This window comes from Notechis scutatus, chromosome 3, assembly GCF_049901735.1.
Source record: "Notechis scutatus isolate UNSWTSFEM ecotype Mainland chromosome 3, rNotScu1.2, whole genome shotgun sequence".
In the NCBI taxonomy this organism is placed as follows: Eukaryota; Metazoa; Chordata; class Lepidosauria; order Squamata; family Elapidae; genus Notechis; species Notechis scutatus.
In genome coordinates, this window is record NC_142011.1 from 190,633,385 (window position 1) to 190,647,796 (window position 14,412).

A 14,412-nucleotide genomic window follows, 5' to 3' on the forward strand; every position below is an offset into this window, starting at 1 on the left:
AATGGAATGGTTAATAATTGATTCCATGACTTTACAGATGACACAGCATAAAGACATTGGTCTGTAATTTTCAACTAGGCTGGGGTCTCCCTTTTTGAAGATGGGGATGACTGTGGCTTGTGATCATAGTTTTGGCAAGGAGCTGGTCCTGAAAGATTTTTCAAAGATTATGCTTAAAGGTTTGGCTATGGCAGTGGATAGCTTTTTAAAGAAGTAAGCACATATTCCGTCTGGTCCAATAGATAGGGATGGTTTTAGATTGCGCAGTGCTTTTTCAACAATGTCTTCTGTAAATTCGATATGTATTAGATCATTGTAGTTGTCTGTGGTTTGACTAGGAAATACTGGGCTTGATCCATTGCTGTTTACAAATACTAAGCCAAAGAATGTGTTAAAGAGGTTTCCTTTGATGGTGTCGTCGTTGCAGTCTTTGCCATTAGGTCCTTTCAGGGGTGGGGTGGACCTTGAGTCTTTTAGTTTGTTGTTTACAAAATTGTACAAAGCACGGGTAGAATTGGTGCATAGAAGGTTTTCCTCTTGTTTAATGTGATAATTAGTGCATTCAGTTTTTATCTGGTGGCATAGATTTTTGTATTGGCTTTTGAAGTTGGCAACGTGACCAGATTTGTTTTTTTGCCAAAGTGATTTCTTTTTGGATTGAAGCTTCCTTATTGTTATGGGTAATCTGTTTTTCCTGGTTTTGGGAGTTGTTATTGGTACATATAGTTTGATGGCTCTTTTGATTTCTAATAAGAATACATTGTAATGGTCTTCAACAGTATTGCATCCAGTGAATAAAAATTGCCAATCAAGGGAAGAGAGATAGTTGATTATAAGATCATAGTTGCCTTTTTTGAAGTTATAATTGGGGATTTTGTCATTATGATGATTTTTGTGTGGACATATGTTGAGACAAAAGTCAATCATTTTGTGGTCACTGTTGGAAAAGGGTTCTTTGTATTCCGTAAATTGAATTCAAACTATTTCAGAAGATGAGATCGAGGCAGTTATTAAGCCTAGTATTATTGGTTACTAGTTGTTCCGGTCCCAGATTTGTTACAGCATTGTAGAAGGTTGCGTGTATGGGTTCAGTTGTACATTCGTTTAGGGTCCAGTTAATATGAGGTAGATTGAAGTCACCAAGAAAGATAAAAGTGCGTGGGCATGATGCTGCCCATGTTCGTAGTGTATTTAGCTTGTTTACATGTTCGATGTCATAATCAGGGGCTCTGTTACATAGTACAAACCGAAATGTGATATTTAAGGTCAGTTCACAGATAATGGTCTCAGGAAGAGAAAGCTCTTGGGTAACTTGGATGTTTTTTAGATGTAAGGACTTTTTATAGAAGATAGCAACACCACCTCCTCTACGGATTTCATGATCAGATCGGTAAACATGATAGTCTCTTACTGAGGTAATGGAGTCAGGGAGAGATGTGTTGAGCCATGTTTCACAGACAAATATGATGTCGAATTTAGCCGTATTTAGTAATTGGGGAAATTCAGGTATTTTATTTACAAGGCTTCTTGCATTGAGTAGCTTGCATTTAAGGCCGGCTGTAGTTTGAATTGAGGTAGTTGGGGGCATGCATGCCTCATCTTGGCTGATTGTGGATTGGTTGAAGAAGGTTTGGATGCTGACTTGTGGGTTGTGTGACTTTCTTTTGATACAGTCTGCATGGTAATCAATGTACAGGTCCTTCTGTCCATTGTCTAGATGATTTTTGAGTTCTGTGCGTAGTATACAGGAGTGGGCATGTTGCTGTAAGGTTAGGTCAGGACAAGATCGGAGGTTTTTATGGTTGGTGTTGTTTTTGGTGAGTGAATTTAAAGTATAAATGAATTTACGTTTGCTTAATTCATTTTTGCAAATGACTCTGCAAAAGCGTGGGGCCACAGAGCCGTCTCTGTTTTTGAGCTCTTGGCCAATGCAAGAAATGTCAAGTATTTCATCAGGGGAAATGGTTAATGCTTGATAGTTACTGGTGATGTTCGACATTGTGACATATTGTTATTGAGGGTCCCCCCCCCCGGCCCCCCAACACCCCGCAGTCTCCGGAACAAGTCTCAACGCGGGTTGCGGGCGCCGCCCTTTTGGTCATTGTTATAAAGATGAGGCGCCCCTCGGTGAGCTTTCGACCAAAGAACGCCCGCGCCGCCACTTTTGCGAAGTGCTTCGTGTCCCGGATGCAGTCTGATGCCGGCGGCGCAAAAGGTAGTGCTCTAGACCAAATGAGATGGCCTTAGGATGCTTTCGTTCGTGCTCACAGCTTCTCTGACGAGGATTGGGATATCATTATTTGTTGGATTTATGATTTTGTGTTGATTAGGTTGCAGTTGTTGGTTTATAGCTATTGGATGTTCAGGTTTTTGTGTTGTTTCTTCTTTTTTTTCAAGGTTAGTTAATGTTTCATTTAAAGTGTCTAGGGATGCTACTATGGTGTCAAGGGATAATAGTCATGTTTCTATAGAGTCAACTCTTTGAAACAGGGCTATATGTTTGTCCAGTTTGGGTTTGCATGGTGGGCATAAAAATGGAAATGCATAATTGGATGTTTCTAGGAATTGAGTCATTTGCTTGGGTAATTCCAGGCAGTCATGATGAGTGTATTTGTTTTGTTTTTATGTACTCTACAATGGTTCCCTGGTGGCCAGGATTTGTATTATTCCAGAAAGTTGATATTGTCTTTACAACCTTGGATGACCAGTTGTTGAACAAGAGTTTACAGCAGTTACTAGGATATTAGAAATGCTACAATTTGAGAACAGAAGAACTTCTGAAGAATTCAGAAGGACCTCTGAATTATTCTGGTGAAAACATATCTGTGGGAAAACCACTAGTGAGCTCCGGAAGCATAGACAAATTAGGCCCTTTTTTTAAACAGTGCAACCAATTTTCTGTTTATTTATTTATTTTAACCACACAAGCATGGCAGTTAAAATGTGAAATGACCTAATTTTCAATCCTCCATTACTGAACTTAATGCTGTTCTTGTTAACTGTGGATATAACTATAAATCTGTCAACTTGAGTACACAAATTTACTCTTATACTAAATATATATATATATATATATATATATATATATATATATATATATATATATATATATATATTGTGTGTGTGTGTGTGTGTGTGGGTATGTATGGTATTCAGCTTTGTTGGGTATTTTCCACATCATTATAGTTGTGCTTTTAAAGTTGTAGCAACGTTTCGGCAGAATCTCATCTGCCATCATCAGGCTTCTGTGTTGTGTTCGTCTGTGAGTCAGACTTTTACAGTTGTTGACTCACAGACGAATACAATACAGAAGCCTGATGATGGCAGATGAGATTCTGCCAAACGCTGCTACAACTTTAAAAGCACAACTATAATGACGGGAAAATACCCGAACAAAGCTGAATACCATACATGTAAGTACCCGAAAACTTAAGAAAAACACACACACACACACACACACACACACACACATCTATCTATCTATCTATCTATCTATCTATCTATCTATCTATCTATCTATCTATCTATCTATTCCAATAAAATTATTTATTATTTACATTTAAAATGATTTTTGCTTTGGCACAAAGTTAATATAATTAATGTCTCAATTTCTGCTGATTTATTTCAGAAAAAAAAATCACAATAAAACAACCTATCTCTGCTTTTGCATCATTTTGACTATCTCTAATGGACTTCACAGTTACATTAAGTTTTCATGTTTATCTCAGAATTTAGTAATGTTTTTAATTAACAATTAAAGACAATGATGCAAATATATCCTAAGAAACTACTCCTGATGCAGATGAGAATCAACTAGGCAGTAAAAGCATCTTAAAGTACTCATACATTTTAATTTTCAGCAATTAAATAATTATATGGATTTCTTCTTGTCTTTTTTAAATTTAGCAAATTAAAGTCTTTGTTCAATGTTGTTAATTAAACACATGCCAAGGTATACATCTGGGTTATTGTATTTTTCCCATCATTGCAGAAAATAAAGCTGTTTAACATTTTGCAACATCCAAAAACATTCTCCAACTAATTAATTCTAATAAAACAAATAATAAAATTCCTAAAAATAACTGTCATAAAATTGTGTTTATGTTATTAGCCAATACTTTTCTATGAATTTTTATTAACACAAACAAATTTAATATAAAAGCTATATATGAAATAGAATTTGGAAAAAAAAATAGAATAAAAAATATTTCAACAAGAATGAGTTTAGATGATAGGTGATAGATAGATAGATAGATAGATAGATAGATAGATAGATAGATAGACAGATAGATACTGTCTTTTCTATAAGGGGACCTGATCATAAAGTGAGGACAATAATTGTCTGCATTTCCCTTATTAGAAAATCGATATCTGTTTCAGATGCTCTGCAGAATTTCTGTACCTATTTCCTGAGCTGTTTAAGGGAGGGGGGCATCAGAAGGCCAAATATGCAGTAGTCATACTCTAATTTTTAGATCTCCTTCTTAATCCTAATGCAAATAAAAAAAAATACAATGACACTATGAAATTATTTAATCAATTTGCTGAAAAACAGTAGGGATGAAGTCTGTCAAAGCAGACTAAACACAGGAAAACCAGGGAGATGGGAAGGCAGAATGCTTTGTTCATTTATTTAAAAAAAAATGTATTTGAACTTTTCATTGTAAAAGGTACAATGCATTAAAGTAATCCAACAGGGCCAGAACATTTTCATTTTGCCCACTATTCATCATAGGTGACTCTTTATCCCACAGAACCCAAAAAATATCCTATTTAGGAGATTAAAAAATGAAAACAATGAAGAACAACTTCATCCAGTATAGGCAACCATAGTAATTGAATTTGTAGGCATCTTATAAATGAAGCTAACTATATTGGGTATTGATTAATTTTTCTTTTAGGAAAGTAGTTTTAAGTGCTGTCCTCCCTTCTTTTCTCTTGTAAAGTATGTTTTTTTTTTTAAAAAAAAATACAGAATATTGTCCTACCCAAACAAAGTGGGCTGTCCTTCCATTTATATTTAACACAAAGCTGCCAACTATTGGCTGCTGACTTTGGGCTTTATGACAATGTAATAAGGATTATTACATGTTTCCAGAGTTCAGAAAAGCAGTTGTGTCTTCTTTAGGTTTCTGCATACCTATACAGACTGGTGGGTTGGGCTGCCAGAAGTACCGATTTTCTACCTGAATGCAGGTTATTCGCTCATCTCCTTGCAACTCATAGCCAGGATCACATTGAAATAGCACCGTGTCCCCAGGTTCTCTTCCATCTCCATTACGGGTTCCATTCATGGGGACGCCTGGATCTCTACACGCCGTGGCCACAGAGCCTAGGGAAAAAAAGAGAAGGGAAAGGAATAAATCAACAAAAGCTTTGATTCACTTTTTTGGGGGGGAGGGGGGTAATTAACACATTCTAGGAATCCTAAATATATTTTTATCCCTGCAAGAAATGATTGTGGCATTATGATTCACATCTATTAAAGAGAGGTTTGTGAAAGTATTGGGAAGAATATTAGAAATAAGCAACTAAAAGATAGGAACTGTGAGTAGATTATCTAATAAAAAAGAAGTTCAATCCAGGATTGCAAAAATCCCAGGAAGATGAGGTTCATAATATTCAAAGAGATAGCAGTTTAATAAATTTGCTAATAAATGAGAGCTTGCAGTATCCAATCTCTTAAAATTCTGTACTTAACTTCAACCCCTGTCATTTAAAAGCCACTGAGACTCTTGCTTCTTTGAGTATGCCTTCTTTATTTTACTCCATTATTCATTTTATCTATCATCTGTTTTAATAATAATGTGTGGGATCAAAGTTGTTTAAGCCATTATCTATTTGTACCACGACATCATCTTGTAAAGGAAGCCAAATGTACCATTGTAAATTACATCATTTGTGCCACTTACAGAATTACATAAATACACAAATGAAAGATTGTGCTTTACATTGTCCTTTGTGGATATCCATGGTATTCCCTTATTTGTTGATATACTTTTTTGAACAGACACATTTCTGAGTAAGAATAGGAGTGCACTGTCAATGTCACTCTTTTCCACAGACCTGGCATTTAATCATATCTGTTTACTACACACGTTATTAAAAAATTAAGGTTGCAGTAGATGAAATGATATAAATGAAATGAATTATGTTGTGCTTTTGAATCTTTTCAAGATTGAGTAGAGGTTGTCACAGATTGCTCATATATTATCATTGGTAAGCATAAAATAATTAAATTCATTAGGTTTATTAGCTATCAGTGGAAAAAGAACACTTTTAGTTATAAAAAAAAAAAACCATTCCAACATCAACAAAAGTGAATACTCCAAAACTGATGTGTGACATTTAACTCCAAATAGAAGTGTTTGACGGTAGCATTTCATTAAATATTTTATAATAATACTGCCAGGAGAAAACTTGACAGATTAACTGAAAAGAAAGCATATAGTATTTAATCAGCATGCTCAACCTTTAGGATCTGCCAATACTAATATAAAATAAGTTTTAGCCTTCAGCCAGTTGTTGGCTTGTTTGTTTGTTTGTTTAACAGTAAATGCCAAAGTGAGCAAACAAACAAATAAACAAAATGTCAAACTCTTATTTCATTGTATATGAGGTTACTTAACACCTCAGAGAAAGGGTCAGTTAAATAACAGTTGTAGCACAAGCCACTAGCAGGCTATTATCAAAACACACTTACCCTTATTGTAAAGAAATATCTATTAATCCTGCACAGCAGAAAGATATGGTTTGTCCCAGTGGTGGGATTCAATTTTTTTTACTACTGGTACTGTGGGCGTGGCTTGGTGGGCGTGGCAGGGGAAGGATACTGTAAAATCAGATGTGGTATTTGCCAGTTCTCCGAACTACTCAAAATTTCCACTCTTGGTTCTCCAGAACTGGTCGGAACTTGCTGAATACCACCTCTGGTTTGTCCTAATGTTGCCTTTACCTGGGTCACTGAATAATGTATATAACATAAGAATTCAGAACTGACAAGATAGGAAAAAGGTCACTTTGTGTCCTTTCCAGAACAAAAATGTGCCTTGAATATTAATAGAATTGAAACTTCCTCAAAGACCACTGAACATCACTCCAATACTCCTAAGAAGGAATTAACTGATTAATTTAGAAGTGAGTATCTTTCTCAGGCATGATTCTAACCCTAAGTTAATACTTAAAAATACAACAAATAAATTTACATATATTATTGAAAGCCGGACTGGGTAGTGGTTAAAGGTACCAGCTTACAAATTGGGAAACCATGAGTTCTAGATCTGTTCTAGGCTTGACCTACTAGGTCCTGGATGGTGAACCTATGGCAGGCGTGCCAGAGGTGACATGCAGAGCCCTCTCTCTGGGCACATGACCTGCTCAGCTCAGCTCTACCACCATGTGCATGTGCACCTCCCGCCGGCCAGCTGGCCTTTGGATATCTGCTGTGCATGCACAGGGGTCGTGCACACATGCACAGGGATCAAGGGGCATGCACAGGGACAGGGGGTCATGCATGCATGTCCGGAGACAGGGCGCATGCATGAGGGGTGTGCGCATTGAATTTTGGGAATGTGCACACGCTTTGGGGACTGAAAAGGTTAGCCATCACTGAACTCGGTGACTCTAAGCCAGTCACTCCCTCTCGGAGACTAGCAACTCATTTAATTTTAATGGCTTCCTTTAAAGATTCTACACATATGTTGTCTATCTGGTTAACCTTGACTGAACCTGAAAAGCTAAACAGGGCTGGATCAAGTTGACATTTTGGATAAAAATCCCAAATCAAGAAATTCCAGGATCACCACCAGAAAACTCTTGAACAATCATACAAAAAAGAAAGACATACAAGGACAGAGAGAGAGAAGTTAATAGAAACCTGCTTTTATATTGTTGGCAAAAACAAAAGAGAACAAATGGCTATATGAGAATGACAAGGAACTGAACTTGAGTTTTAGGAGACTGCCTTCTTAATTATCTGTTAGATTTCATGTGCCATTGCTTGAGCATTCACCTTCACTGTGTCTCCTACATTAAGCATAAATACATACATTTATCAGTTTCTCAGTGTATAACAGAAGTACTGAATCTTGTTTTTATAAGGAATGCACAAGATTATCCCTTGACACCTCATTATTGACCACATGCTGTTTGTTTTGATAAGATGGAGATGATCCTTCTCATTTATTTAGACAGACTCTAGCGGCTAAGACAGACTGGCTTACCCTTTTCAAAAATAACTCATCTGCTGAGTCTTCTTCCCTCCCAGCTGCAAATTTTGATCAACGACTTCACTGAAAAGTTTTCACCAACCGTGGACACATTTTATTTAAATTGGATTTAAGTCATCGTTACTTATTTCTATATTTAGTTATAGCTTTTACTGCCCTTGTTTACCCATTTTTTTTTATTTTTATTGTTTAAAGATAATGTACGTTTATTTGTGAATATATGAAATTTATAAAAAGCGGTGCTACTTGCCCTCTGATGAAAGGCGATCATAATGGAACTCTGACAATTAGAGTTTTTGCCGTTTGGGGGTACAGGTCGGTATCGACATTGACCGTATTGCTAACAAGGGGCTCACCGTTAGTTGATGGTTATAAAGGAACTCATCATGTGACTGACCAGATTTTACACCTTTTTTTTTTGCAATGGTCATTAAGTAAATCAACAAAGTCATTAAGCAAAAGCCACAGTCATTAAGAGAACACATTGTAAATGCCTACTTTCAACAAAAACATTATAAGACATGGGTCATATGACCATGAGGTAATGCAAATTTGTCAAGCTCTGGGAAAATCAGGAGATTTAAGCAGTTCAAATGAGTATAAAGATTTCCTGCAGGTTTAAACTTTCCACAACAATCTGAACTACTAATGGTCAAAGGAAATAAGTGGCTGTTAAGAAGAAATTCAAGGTGGGCTGTACTTTGATCTCTTGTAGCATGCACTCATGACTGGTGATGCATTTGACCCTTCTCTTAGCTTCAGCCTCATCATCTCCTACATCATGCCTGCAAATGCAAGCCAGTTGCCAAGAATTGTGATGTCTCCTGTGGACGATGACTCCTCTACTTCTTCCTCAGAGGACAGCTCAAGGGAGAATGGGATCATTCCTGGCACATCAGGAATTAATGACCCTGAACTCCCAGCAGAACAGGTCTCAGCTGGGGAGAGCTTGCAGGCCAGTGGGGAAGAGGGGGAAGAGCTACACACTGTGGTGAATCCCAAAGTATGAAGGGTATTATTTTATCTTGTAACCTATTATCTTGTAAGCAATTGGCAAAAATAAATAATAAATAAACAAACAAATAAATAAATAAATAAAAAGAGGCGGAGGCCTGCCAAATTGCTCAGGAAAAGGGCCGACCCCTTTTGATGGTCTGTAAAGGGAGCTATTTAGCACAGTAGTCAGAGGGAGGCATTGCTGGAAGCACCATGTGGGAGTCATGGCCAGATGTTTGTTTTTGTTTCTGAGACTGCAGCTTATGAGCTACTTGGGTTTAGTTTAGGTTGCCAGGAGGCTTTGTGTTCATGTTTTGAACCTCTGTTTGATAGACTAATTGGCCATTACCTAGAAGTTTAGTCTGGGGCTTGTTCATGGCTGGCTTTCCTTAGAAACAACCCTCTGAACACCTGTCCTGGGCTGTTCTTATGAATTCTACTTGGAAATGCTGAAACTCTATCTGTCTATCTATCTATCTATCTACCCTGTTTCTCCAACAATACAGCCTCCCCCAATAGGAAGTCCCAGCATGTTTTATAGGCATGAAATGAAATTAAGCCCCTCCCCCCAAATTAAGGCCTATATTAAAACATGCGAAATGGGGGGAATGGTGGGGCTTGCCGTTAGGTAGTACTTTTGTTGCACACCTGGATATGGTGCTGCCTGCGTTGACCCCGATACGAAGTGCCCCACCAACGCCGAGGTCAACATCCAAGCCGTCACTGCCCGCCCACCCAAAGATGCAAGAGGGGGGGAAATAAGTCACCCCCGAAAAGACGGCCTAGCCATTTTTTCAGGGCTCAAAAAAAAATAAGACCCGGCCTTATTATATGAGAAACACAGTATCTATCTATCTATCTATCTATCTATCTATCTATCTATCTATCTATCTATCTATCTATCTATCTATCTATCTATCTATCTATCTATCTATTTTGTCAAGCAACAGGTATAAGTATAAACATAGTTATAGATACATGAAATGGATACATATAGGAAAAATAAAAAAGAAACAATAGGACAGGGACGATAGGCACATTGGTGCGCTGATGCACGCCCCCTACAGACATTTTAGGAAAGGGATGAGGTCAATAGTAGACAGACTAAGGTTAAAGTTTTGGGGTTTTGGGGAAGAAACCACAGAGTCAGGTAGAATATTCCAAACATTGACCACTCTGTTGCTGAAGTCGTATTTCCTACAATCAAGTTTGGTGTGGTTTACCTTGAGTTTGTATCTATTATGTGCTCTTGTATTGTTATGGTTGAAGCTGAAGTATTCATTGACAGGTAGGACATTGCAATGTACAAGTTTATATACTATACTTAGGTGGGACCGAAGGCGGCGTAGTTCTAGTTTTCTAGGTCTAGAATTTCAAGTCTGGTGGCATAAGGTATTCTGCAATGAGTAGAGGAGTGGATAACTCTTCTTGTGAAATATTTCTGGACTTTCTCAACTATGTTAATATCAGATACGTAATGCAGGTTCCAGATTGATGAGCTGTATTCAAGTATTGGTCTAGCAAATGTTTTGTATGCTCTCGTTAGTAGTGTGATATTACCAGAGAAAAAGCTACATAGGATTAGATTAACAACTCTTAATGCCTTTTTGGCTATGTAGTTACAGTGGGCTCTAGCAATTAGATCATTAGAGATGAGAACTCCAATGTCCTTGACAGAGTTTGGATCATCAACAAGGTATTAACTATTCAGCTTGTATTTTATTTTCTGATTCTTTTTGCCAATATGTAAGACAGATAATTTATTTGTTGAGATTTGAAGTTACTATTTGTTTGACCATTCTGATACATAGTCGAGGTCTTTTTGAAGAGTAGCAGTATTGTCTGTGGTGTTTAATAGCTTTACATCATCAGCGAAGAGAAAGCAGTTGCTCTTAATATGATCACAGAGGTCATTTATGTAGAGTATGAAGAGAGTTGGTCCTAGAACACTGCCCTGGGGGACACCACTGTTGACAGGTACAGAATTTGATATCTGACCATTGGACTAGCTGACAAACCTAATTGGAAGGTCCAAATTTCAAGACTAGATGTTGGCTTGTCTTTTGAAACTACCCAGGCAAAGCCTTTATTCCCGAGATTGTTTTGATTTGCCTTATGTTCCTTTCCTTGTTATCTACTTGGTCTTGAGCCAATTGCTGTTCTAATGTAGCAGCTGTGGGTAAGCTGAAACCTGGAACAGAATTGCTGGGGGAAAGACAAAGTAAATCTCTCTCTACACCAACACTGTCGTATATGTGTGGGTGAGTGGGGCAGCACAAGAATTTGAAATTCAGTCATATGACTGTCTGAGTTTAGAACTTTGGAACCAGATCATAAGTATCTTTAGGGAGATCCAATGTAACATTGAATAGTCCCTAATTGAACAGTTGTAAGTCAAGAACTACTTGCATGGAGGTATGTATATAAAATAAAGCATTATTGTATGCATATGTATGTATATATGGCTGCTGTGTTTCAGTGCCCAGTACACTGAGAATATTTTGATGGAAGGTTAGCAGGTACAGTATTAAACATATTCTTACTTTGAAAAATACTCTCAGTACTATCTATTTGAAAACCTCCTCTTTAGCTTTATTTTTCTCTGTAGGTCTGACCTTCCCCTCTGTATTTGCTGTATTTGGGAATGGGAAAGGACTATTATCCTGTAAACACAAATGTTTATTTGACCTGCTTTCTCCCCCTTTCAAATGTCTTTTCTTTCTCAGATATTTCAATTCTTTCTTTATAAGCTACCTTCAGAGAAGGTTTTCTGAAAAGCATAAAGGAAAATACACAGTTTTCATAACAGAAAATACAAATATGCCTTGCACATTTTTTTAGTTAACTGGGGGAGTCCTCCGTTGAATCATCTTCATTATCACCTCTTTGCTTTAAAATTCCACAACTGGTTACATTTAAAGTTATTTCTAAAATGAAAATCCCTTTTATGTAAGCAGGGGGACTCTCTTTCTTGGACTAATAATGGAAATGGGGCCACCATGTTAGAATATACATTGTGGAATATCTCTTGTGGACCACAGTGTTTAGGTCAGGAGCACAAATCCATACAACTGATTAGACAAACTTCCTGAGTTTAAATGCCATGTTTTATTGGGTGTTTGGAACATGATGGCAGAGTGGTTAGAATGCAGTATTGCAGGCTAACTCTGCCCGCTGTTAAGAGTTGAAACCTGACTGGCTCAAGGTTGACTCAGCTTTCCAATTTCCAAGGTTGGTTAAAATGAGGATCCAGATTGTTGGGGGCAATATGCTGACTCTGTAAACCGCTTTGGGATGGCTGTAAAGCACTATGGAGTGGTTTATAAGTCTAAGTGCTATTGCTACTGCTATTGCTATTTAACGTTCCAGTATCTTCTGCAAAGACAGAAAATCAGGCATTTCCGGGTGAGATCACATCCCCAGTTGATTCAACAATTTGTAAACTCTGGGTTATTTTACTCTTTGTCTGCTTTTTACATGAAGCTTTTGTTGTTAATTTATTCTATAGCATCTATACTCTATATTTTTTTCTGATTTACCTTTTATAATCTTTTAAAATTAGACAAAAATTTCTGTAGATTAATGTGAACTTAAAATACAGCTACACATACTTCTTGTTGGAAAATTGAACATAATGACAGCTGTTATTTGCCAAAACATTTCCTTCCTTCCTTCCTTCCTTCCTTCCTTCCTTCCTTCCTTCCTTCCTTCCTTCCTTCCTTCCTTCCTTCCTTCCTTCCTTCCTTCCCTTCTTCTGTTTGCCACAAAGAACTAAACACAAAATGTTTTGTATAGTACCACTGAAATTTTATTTCACTTTTTGGAATTACTCATTTAACATACTGTAGAATAATATTTACTTTGTTTGTAGCTATTTCACATTCATGATTCATCATTCTGTGATGGATAAATCCCAAGGTCTCCTGTACTTCTACCATCTCCAAAATACAATTACAGACTGGGAGGGGGAGTCCCATTTAAGTTCTTTGTATGATGAAATTTTATCCCTTTTCAATTACTGTATTCTAAGAAGTTCTATCTGCCTAATCTCCCAGCACTATCGGTCTCAACAATGATTCCCAACTTTATGCCATTACGAAATTGCATGAATACATTGCTTTATCCACTGCCAGAGTTATTAAAATGAAATATTAAACATTTTTCCCAAGACTAATTCTCAATCGTCTCCCTTGGAAGATTCTACCCGTAGAATTCAGCACCTTTTCCTATTCATGAATTATTTTACTTTTTTTTAATACCTCCAACTCACTTCCCATGTAATATCTGTTAGCCAGCATGATTGAAAATCTCAGCAATCTTGTGAAAAACTCCTTCTTATCTCATTCATATCATCAATTTTACCAGGGCTAATCAGTATTATGAAGAACACGTCTGACTAAACATGGTTAACATTCAATATAGAAATAAAATTGGATGCAGAAATGCAAGACAAACCCACAAAGTTTAAACTAAGTCAGATTATCCATAAAGTATAATTTAAAAAAAAAAATCAAGTCAAGCTATAATAGTTAAAAGCATCACCTGTTTTGTGTGCATTGCTGGTCAAGTACAAAGCTGTAATCTCATGGTTACATTCATCACCCTAACCTTTTGGCAGACATACACAAACACACTTTTTATTAAACTGTTTTTCAGATGATAGTAGTGGAATATATGAGTTTAGAAAGCCGAAGTTCAGAGTTTACTAAATATATATCATATTATTTTCATGCAGATCTGCTAATTCCAATTATACATCTACAGTCATGATGAGATTAGCATTCTGTACTGTTCTGTTTTAATTTCCCATCAATAATACACACACAAACAAGGAAACACATAGGCTCTAAGAAGAATTAAATCTTTAGTCTGATTTATTCTTTGTGTGATCCGTTATTTTGCCATCATTTCCACATGCCTAGATTTCTTGTATCCCACTCTAAAGATTACAAAATGGTAAATGTGAGTAATTTGTTTGGAAGTATCTCCCTCAACTACTGAAGCTGATATTTTGTTAGCTTTGCTGGTGCCAGGAAAAAAACATATTCTCCCAATGAATGATTTGAATCCCAGCAGGAATGTTCAAAAGATGTGATCAGAATATTAAGATGCTAACCACAATGGTGCCTTGAAGTTCTGAAGATGGTGCCATTTTTAGTGCATCACAGAGTTTTCAATCATACCAGCA

General features: G+C 36.9%; 1 protein-coding gene across 1 annotated transcript in view; it reads right to left on the reverse strand.

Moving 5' to 3' along the window:
* The window catches only part of CSMD3 (CUB and Sushi multiple domains 3), a 618,612-nt gene that overhangs the window by 178,878 nt on the left and 425,322 nt on the right, over positions 1–14,412 (reverse strand). Inside the window, exon 27 of the mRNA XM_087962106.1 lies at positions 5,141–5,332. Within this exon, the coding sequence (XP_087818232.1) occupies positions 5,141–5,332 (192 nt within the window). The remainder of the gene's footprint in view (positions 1–5,140; positions 5,333–14,412) is intronic.